This window comes from Lygodium microphyllum, chromosome 26 (genome assembly GCF_053477565.2).
Source record: "Lygodium microphyllum isolate KBCC chromosome 26, Lygodium_microphyllum_v1.1.10, whole genome shotgun sequence".
NCBI classification, from domain to species: Eukaryota; Viridiplantae; Streptophyta; class Polypodiopsida; order Schizaeales; family Lygodiaceae; genus Lygodium; species Lygodium microphyllum.
In genome coordinates, this window is record NC_141160.1 from 94,488,339 (window position 1) to 94,498,192 (window position 9,854).

Consider the following 9,854-nt stretch of genomic DNA (forward strand, 5'->3'; position numbering starts at 1 on the left):
CACATGGAAAGAAGTCAATGGAGTACACCCTTAATCCCAAGCAAGCTTTTGAGGAGCTACAATAGGAAAATGGCACATAAGGTAAAGGCGAGACCCATGATACCACCATGTAAGCACAATCATTCTTGAGCCATAGCACCACACAAGGCTTCACTTATGAATCATGATCTTATGCAAACACAAAGTCTTTATTAGACCATATTTAGAGAGTGATTGATCTTTGTTTTCTACTGAGCAAAAAAGTAAGCTTTGTGAGGATTGACAAGCAATGTAAGTGGGATCATTTTTAAACATGTACGGGACCATTACTAAAGTGAAGAAAGTAGATCAATCCAACGCACAAGGGAAAACCTTGCCTAGTGTTTGAAGGACAGAGGTTCCTTGCCACCAATCCCTTGCAATCCTACCGACTCCAGGAAGTCTTGCACTGTTATCGAAACAAGGCAACCACCGCAAAGCGAAACCATTTCAAAAGATCAACACAGATGCCATATTATGAGTGAATCGTCCATCCAACACAGCAGCCACTTCTTCTAAGTGACCATGTCCAAAGACACGCTGTATTATCAGACAGCTAATAGGCTGGCATGGGTGCTTGCGTGGGTAGCAGGCCAAAGCGCTTCTTCAATACAACACGGTGCTTCGAGAACTTGTCATCTGGAGAGAAACGAGCTGCTCACACGAGTCCCAGGAAAGAAAGAGGGAGTCAATTCATCGTCTTTCTTGTCCATGGAACAGAAACAGACAAGGCACAGCTTAAATCTCAAGGCTTCTAGGGAGCTATCTACATACCTGGATGCGCTGATTGAGTGGGAGTGCCCAGCGGAGACTCTTTCTGGTGACAATGAAACAACATTACATTACATCACACAAGTTTAAACTCTCTCTCTCTCTCTCTCTCTCTCTCTCTCAATGGCCATGCCACTGGGTTCTCAGCCCAGAAGCAACTTCAATCCTCCCTTGTTAATTCCTATTTTCAATCTACCAACCAAGCAAACAAACAAAAACACACAACAAAATATCAATCCCAGCAATATTAGAATGCACCACACGGTGCTCCAAGGCCTCCTTCCGAACACCCAAGGTCCTCTACAGCAATAGAAAAATAAATTTCACCTGTAGGGGTAAAGGCACCAATGACGAAACTCAACATTTTGTACACCAGACGTATCATTATTAATTTCGTCTTGAAGCTGTGACACAGTTTCCTAGATAATATATGTATGTTTTACATGATTGGAGCAATTGATTAATATAGGCTTTTTCCATACTTGGGTTTCCATAACACATTCCAATGATATATGCTTTACTGTCAACTCTGTTGGCCCCTCTCATTGTCACTTCTTTCCGAAGCCCAGGGGTTTGTAACATTGGCTCCTAGATAGAGATCAAAATGCTCCAAATGTTTTTGTATAAATGTAGTTTCTCGCTTCTCCATGTATAATCATGGACTGTACTAAGTATAACATACAAGTTCCAACTATAAAAGAAAAATCAACAATTCACCTAGATGTAAACATCCATTGCCACTATTGGAAATACATATTGCAATCATAGTCAAACAACATGTGCACCTATTGCTTAAACCATGTTCATGCCCTCTATATGCCTAAACTTCCAGCCACTTAAAGAAGTTACAATCCACACATATGAATCATAACCACTATCGAAGCTATTAAGCAGTCCCTCATAGTAATGATGTACCACATGATACTCATACAAAGCATACATCAACTACAAACCCCATGTAACTCATGTAAATATACTTCTCTTGCATCACCTGCAAATGTCCATGTGTCCATACATGCCTTACAAATGCACAACATATCCAAATATACATTCTATGTACCCAATTGTTCTATACATATCATCAACCTTATGAATATATAGTTTCAAAGGCTAGATGCAAATCATACACATTTGCATATCAACTCGTAGTGACTAGTACACAAAATAGTGATTCCAATGGCAAAAATATTGTCAGTACTTAGTACCCTACATGCAAACCAAGTACATCTGAGAACCACTACATAGCTGAGCTCTCTATCACTAAGAGAGTGGAGATGCAACCTCCCCCTTAAGCATTAGGTAATATTCTGGACCCTCTAGCTCTGCTTTGCTAAACTTGAATGAGCCTAATCCAAAATCAATTGTAACTAAAGCACATCAAGGTAAAGTTACAACATTGAGGATGATCTGCCATGTTCTCCTACATCCATTTGCATCCATCAATAGGTAAAACAAGGTTGGACGAGGTGCATTAATCCCATCACATTTAAATTTTATTTTGCTTAAGCTAGGATATGCATGATTTCTCTTATTGGAGATTAATCCCTTTGGGATTTAAAGTAGTATAGTCATTTAGGTCATGAGAAGTAACTTGACATATGCATCCATTGCCCCACTAGTATCATTTGCTTATGCGCATTACCCACATTTGGAACATCATGCTACTGCATTGGCTCTTCCTTCAATACATATTGCTGTCCCAAAGCTCTTGAAGACAATTTTCTCTTCTTGACTTTACTGCCCTCCTTTGGGAAGTTCAAAAAGTACATAAATACAAAATCATGTGCCAACTACACAAACATTTCAGCTATTGTTGTCAATTGATTCTTAAATTGGTCATCAAATTCCACTCCCTCTTGCTGGTCATCAACTTCAAGTAACCTAGAAGGACCCACATATTGATCTAAACCAACATTAACTACTTGCTGTCCATGCAAAGTGCCTTGTTCAAGATGACACACAGCATTTCCAACCAGCGATGAATTTTCAGACTGAGAGGCATTATCACTGCTTGATCCCATCTCACTATATGAAGGCATTCTTGCTATAATGCTTAGCTGAAAGCAATTTTAACACCAAAGCAATGCTTTAGACTTCCAATCACATGTCATGCACCCACCAATTCAAGGGAATTGATGTATCCTGGCAATGGAGCCTTGGAACCAACCTTCTCCTGACCTCCACAATGTTGAAATGAGGCTCAGCCAACCTCAAATATCCTTTCGCTTACTTGCACGGGCAAGTTTTGCCGAGTGGAAGTTTTCTAATTAGATTTTTTATTCATTTAATTAATTTTCACAATTAGTAAGACTCAAAATTAGTATCAATCATTGTCCCTAACCACAAAATTTAAATGTGCCCCATCCACGATTAAATTAGCTAGGCCATTTTGACTCCTAGGTGGTGGTGCTAAGTTGGGATAGATTAGTCCATCAAGCATTTATGCACTGCTCTACCAAGAGTTCAATGCCGCTCACACTCACCCATTAAAGGTATGCACTTCTATCCTCAAATGGAAGACTCCACCTCATTAGAAAGCCACTAGAATCTCACAACATGAGTAGTTTAAGACATTTAAAGGGGTGACATTGCAGACTTGCCCTACCTGAATTCGCAAATAAGACCATAGTCGCTTCCACAAGATGGACAATTTGCAATGTTTCTCTAAAAAACTAGTATGTAAGCATGTTGTGGTGCACCCAGCATCATTGAGGGTTCTATGAGGGAGGTGTCATGTTCCTTGCTCAAGCCGGGGGCCTGTTTGTCCTTTGATGTAGGCGAAATTGAAGTCAAGGTATTGTACTCATCCAAAGTTAATATAGCATGTGTAGCATTAAGAGGACTGTGAAACATGAAAGGGCAAGTCACAACTCCATCACTGACTTAAGGGTTCGTCCTTCCCTTCTTGGTGATTACTTGAAAGCTCACGACTCTACTCAGTCAGAGTATTCACAATGAATACACTGCCCATGTTGAAAACATGAGACTAACGGCACTATGCAGCATTTACAATGGTCTCTCTTACGAAATCGTCCACGAATCCCAGTTAAGCACCAAGATTAGAGATCATAAACGCCAGCGGCACAATACTAGGTGTAATTGAGCCCGCACGCCATGACCAACAAAGATATGCGCTCTCTCTCTCTCTCTGTGCGCGCGCACGCGGGGCCTAATACAGAAACACCCACGTAGAGAGATTAGCAAAAAAGAGAAGAAGTAGCTACCTGCAGCGTGTAGACCTTATCGCCGTTCTCGTTGGTGTAAAACATGAGATACATGATGGTTGCTTCTTCTTCTGTCTGTGTGTAAGCCTTAAGGTATCCAAGTCCTCGCACAGCTCAACTCCGCACCAACAAGCAAGACATTTGGGTCAAAAGAGTATGCATATATAATATATAGATAGTACTGGGACTTTGGGCCTAATTCTTATGTTTAACACATTCATGTTCCATTAGGGCTACGCTCATTTTCACTAGTGGGCTCTCGCGCACCGTGTGTAAGAGGTCGGTCACACTTTGCTTCCCGTCAATACGCGGTCACATCACTCACAGCCTCTAACCCTTGATTACAAGTTGCTTCTCAGGCACTTCTAGGATTTTCAAAGCATGTGAGGATCGTTAAAAATTTAATGTAACTCACCTGGGGAAAAAATAGTTGTCTTTCTTTTATCTTTTTTCTTGTTTGTTTGACTTATTTAAATGTAATTTTTAATAACAATAAAATTAAGTATGTAGAAAACAAAAGCAAGAGGTGCTAAAAACATAATTTTCTATAATCTCATCATCTAACTCCCTCCATGTTTAGCTTTTGTCATCCAATTCTTCCGTCGTTCAGCTATTGTTCAATTTTGTGATCAAGGTACATGCATTCTGGATTATCAATTATCAGTTTATCTTGTTTTTTTTGCCATTAGTTACCTTTAGTAGATGCAGTTATGCAGTATTAATTTCTTCATGGTGAGATTGCGGTGTTAGATTTTATGCCTAATCGTCAAGTGTTGGTTTCTTTGCTATGAGATTACGTAGTTAGATTGTGATGCTCAATTGCCACTAGATTGCCCTATAAGGTTGCATTGCCTCGTTGCCATTACATTGTGCCTCTACCATAGGCTTTAATTGTTGTGAACAGCATCAATCCTATCATGTTAGCAATCTCAAATCCTAGCTGAGCACAGGTCCATGTATTATTACTAGTATTAAAGTCAGCAACTCTTTTGTCTTGATCGATAATGCCAATATGAGTATGTAGTAGTAAAAAGTATCATGGAAATAGCAAGATGTAGGGTAATCCCAGGTAGATGTATATGCATTAAATTAGATGTATTTTGCTTGTATAATTTTCAAATATCTCTCATGTTTGAAATATAGAATGTGCATGCTCTATTTGGTAGCTTGTAGTAGCTTTTGTACGAAAGCTCAGATTGGCATGCTTTTGTAGTATATGTTTCATCCTTGGATATATTCAAATTGTTGTAACAAATATAACACATAGTTAGTCACAACATGTTTTCCTATATCCCTCTTTTGGCAGTCCATCAACCAATTAGTTGGGAGGCAAATTTGCATATTTAGGCAAATCAATCTTGTTAAAAGTCAAAGTAAAGCATGTGGTCATGGCATGCTAATTTGTGGCCTTAGATTCTTGATAACTCTAATAGAAAACTAGCCCAGTAGTTGCTAATGTCAATCGATTCTTAACTATAAGGTATGGAGCTTGATGTAGTTTACAAGTCTTGCCATGAGGATCTTCTAAAGAGAGGTTATTTCTTCAAGCAATATAGCTTCATACTTCAAAATTAAACTCTTAGATAAATTACCTTGTTTGAGATCTCTATTATGTCTAGGACTTAGATTGCTCTTATGGATTTAGAGCTTTACACCGTAGTAGCAACCACATATACCATTGAACCCTTGTTTTTTCTGAGAAATGTCAAATCAAGTTAATTCCTACCTTTGATCAGAGGAAAGCACCAACTTACTAATACGCATTCTTCCTTATAATGCCAAGAAAGGGAGCATGAAGGAAGGAGGAGAAACACAAGGGAAGGAGAAAAGGGAGAAAGAAGAGAGGGGAGGAGAATTGGGAGATTTGATTTACACTTACATCAAAAGAGCTTCACCTTTCTATGTACCCACTTGGTCAAAAAAAGGAAAAGCATAGAAGAGTAAAGGGCAGCCACCCTATGAACCCAATCATGCTGCTTAAAATCCACAAGTGGATCTCGATGTCACATCACAGATATAATCTATAGATACATGCTTTGAATGGCACTTTACAAAACTAAGCTTATCAATGCTATACATCATCTTTCCATCAACTTGTGCTAATGCTCCTTTATCCTTCAAACATTTGGTGCTGTTGTTACCTTCTTCAATTTTACTCATTTGAGAAGCCTTTTCTCAAAAATTTTAGAATTCATTTGATACTAAACCATAGTTTTTCTTGAATCCATCCCGATCAATTTGGGCACTAATTGGAAAATCACGAAAATGTATTTACACAATAGAAATTGTTTTTTCCCATTCATTATAATATTAGTCAATGTTTCTAGATTCTATTCCACTAGCATAGAATGTGGTGCGATGTTTAAAAAAATAATGAATGGTAATTGTTTAATTGTTTCTATAAGAAGCTAGTTGCAAACTACTACAAACCATGCCCCTACACATGGCACATGGCCTTGAATTTGAAACCAAATGCAAACAAAAACAAGATGTATATGCCACCACTACCATTGGTTTTGAATCCAAATCCACACCTTGGTGGAAACATGTTTCAAATTGCACATGTGCATGTCCAACTAGGAGGTTTTTTAAATTTTTTCCTTTTTTTTTCATTCTTCTCTTTGTCTCATTTTTCTTTTTATTTATACCAAAAGAAAACAAGGCAAAATAACACAAAACCAAAAGTGAAAAAGTTGAAGGTTAAAAATATAGTCTTCAAATAAAAGGGGGCGATAAAAGAGTGTGAGTGAATAATGGGAATGACATATAGGTTGCAAATGATGATCGAACAAGTACTTAGCCATAGCATGAATTCATTCCACTATTGTAGCTGATTAGGCCATAATGGCATGTAATGAATAGTATTTGTTTAGGTTGGTTAGTCATAACATATAATAATTGGTTCTTAGCTACATGACACAACCATTAGTGCCACCCTCATCCCTATTACCTATAACACCTACGTCCGTACACATGGTGCCATCAATGCTTGCATGCCTATCTAAGCCATAAAAACCCTCATCCAAACTACTATCAACGTTGAAAGGAAGTGGTTGGACAAATAAAATCTATAGCACAATCCATGGCCCAACACCATCCAACCCGCTCTCTCAGTTTTGACACACACCTATAGTTGGTGCCAATTATCGCCGACACTAGTCGCCTCGCCATTGTTGTGTTGAACATACCCATGGTTGTTGTCGTTTGTAGCTATTGCCTATTGTGGTCATGTATGTCACGGTGGATGTTGCAAGTTGTGGTCGTGTATGTCGCTAAATATGTATTTAGTAGATTACTTAGTCATCAATTAATTTCTCAATTAGATTAGTTTGTCGTCAGTTTATTCATTAGTGTAGCTATCAAGACAATCAAAATACGAAGTAAAAAACTAATTAGTTAATTAGTTATTAATGAGGTATCATTGGTTGTTAAATATATAATTATCCAATTGCTTTGTTGTTTATAATTACTTAATAGCTATTTAGTTATAGTTGAATATATTCTTAAGTAATAATTATAATGATTAATTGATTAGTTATTAGTATTTTTTAACATAAAACTAATTAATTTTGAGCTTAGAATTGATTTGGTCTACTCATTCAATTTTGTGTCATTATTCTAGACTTGACTTCAGTAAAGCAAACTACAATATTCATAAATATAATCTTTCACAAGGTTATAATCAATATTGAAGAAAATTAAAGAAAAGTGCAAAGGCGAGGGAATGGCACCTTCCCCCATAATTATAAAACAACAGGTTGCTTGTATATCATGTTCATATGCCTCTTTGTGTTATTGCCATACTCTTATGAAGTTAAGTTAGTCAACAAAAATAGTGAATATCCAAGCCAATACATCTCAAGCTTTGATCAATGAACTTTCAAGTTTTTTATTTTATGTTTCAATACAATGTTAACTTGTGAGTGCTATTGATCTCAGACAGGTACTCATTTTGGTTAGATATGGTTCATCCATAAATTAAATAAGTTGCCTTCTTTTCATTGTAAGTGATTTTTAAACTATTCACACTTTTTTTAAATGCATTTTTAGTTCAACTATTATTTTCAAGCAATGTAGAGTAAACCAAAATCTACCAAAATATTCAATAATAAGGACTTGGACAAAAAACACATAAAGTAAAATTGAGCCAAAATGGTGTTGCAAACCACATCATTGCTAGAAAATTTGGAGAACTATTATCCTTATATTTTTGTGGTCACAAAATTTATTATTCATCATGACATGCTATTTCAAATATTTAAGGATATGTTTGTATCCAAAAACCCAACCAAGCCATGCAAACAAGTTTTGTTTATGTTCGAACCAAGTCCATACTAGTTGTGAACCATTGGGCCCAATGGAGACAAGTCCATAGTAAAGACCTTAGATTTAAAATCCCAAAGTAGCTTAGAAAATGATATTTTGCCTAGTGGTCACTTAAGCCACTTACTTAAAGTTAAACCTCAAAAAAATTAGATCTCATCATGTAAGATTTTGCAAATGGCACCCATGTCTTGTTGAAGTCAAAGTGAAAAACTTGCACTAAAAAAATAGGTAAGAAGATCATTGCTCTCAACCTATAATTCAAGTGCCCTTGGACATTGTCCTCCATAGAAGGGACTTTTAGCCAAGCCAAATATTTAATTACATATACTCAAACAAAGACCGCTGGAATTTCCACAAGTACCTCTTACACTTTGTTTGTTGGCTCAACCTTCTCCTTCTCTTAGGCATGTTGAAAGAAAATTTCATTGGGGCATACATTTGTAGCTATAACAATAAAAATGGCTAGCCATTAGCTGGGATCACTCCCAAGAGTGCCACTTGTATGGGTTTGGGAACTCTTGGCATATAAATCAAAGAAGATGCTATTCTCACTACTAAGGGAATGGAGGATAGCTAACTATGGTCTAAGGTGTTTATGCACTTCATTGAAAGTAGCCCCACTATAGCTAAGGCTAAAATAGGGCTCAATTAGGCAAATAAGCTCTTCGGTACGAAAGTCATTATTGGTGTAGGGATCCTATGTCATAAGAGCTATTGTTAATAATAGAGGGACATTATTTAATCAAGTAAAATGGGTTAGGCAAGTCGAGGGGACCCTTCCTACTTCAATCTTGGCAATGTGTGATGCATATGAAAAAAGATATTCTATCCTTACACGAGAAGCCCAACCTTGTAGCAAAAGGTGTCAAAATTCTAGCTCAACCTTTGAAACCCAAGAAGATTGAGTTTGAAGCCTAGGGAGGGGATCAAGATTGAGTTCAACCTCATTGATAAAGAACAAGAGTAAATGTAGGGATGTGCTTTAAAATAAGGTGTCTTGGCCTACCTCACTAATTGTAAGGAGGGATGGGATGCTATCCTTTAAGCAACATGTAAGATAGTCCAATTGCACAAATTGAAGAATAGGTCAGGTTTTCAATAGTAGGATAGGAAGCATATATGCAAGCTCAAAGAGAGTTAGTCTAAGATTTTCCAAATGAGACAATGAAGGTTTGATCTAGGAGGTGTAGGAGAGCATGGTTGTATACACCATCTAATAGGAGAAATGTGTTCTTATGGACAATACCTCTCCAAAATATTCCAATAAGAAAAAGTGTTGGGAAGTTCAGGGAACAAACCCCATGTATTCTTTGGTGGCGCAAAGTGGAAGATGTGCTTTATCTCTTATGGGAATGCAATTGTGAGAAAGATCTAGAAGTACTTCAAGAAGGTTATGAACAAAGGTGGCTTCCATAGCATGATAATGTGCAAGTAGGCTTTACTTGTGATCGAGGGAATATGTAAACTAAGAGCTAGAGATTTTGGGCAATAATAATAAGGGGAGATGTATGGGGT

General features: G+C 37.3%; 1 protein-coding gene across 1 annotated transcript; it reads right to left on the reverse strand.

Annotated features, from left to right (window-relative positions):
- Positions 1 to 201: 201 nt before the first annotated feature.
- On the reverse strand, positions 202 to 4,170 carry NOP10 (nucleolar RNA-binding Nop10p family protein). The gene is made up of 3 exons (XM_087668290.1): positions 4,014 to 4,170; positions 793 to 835; positions 202 to 672 (listed from the first exon to the last, which is right to left on the reverse strand). The coding sequence occupies exons 1-3, from the start codon at positions 4,065 to 4,067 to the stop codon at positions 575 to 577; spliced, it is 195 nt and encodes a 64-aa protein (XP_087524416.1). The 5' UTR covers positions 4,068 to 4,170; the 3' UTR covers positions 202 to 574.
- Between the last annotated feature and the right edge of the window lie 5,684 nt (positions 4,171 to 9,854).

Bases quoted from the DNA above. Each gene is read 5' to 3' on its own strand.
- NOP10 (XM_087668290.1), bottom strand. From the start codon at position 4,067: ATGTATCTCATGTTTTACACCAACGAGAACGGCGATAAGGTCTACACG. The intron at 836-4,013 runs GTAGCTACTTCT...CATTGTCACCAG, and splicing joins ATAAGGTCTACACGCTGCAG to AAAGAGTCTCCGCTGGGCAC. The intron at 673-792 runs GTATGTAGATAG...TCGTGTGAGCAG, and splicing joins CACTCAATCAGCGCATCCAG to CTCGTTTCTCTCCAGATGAC.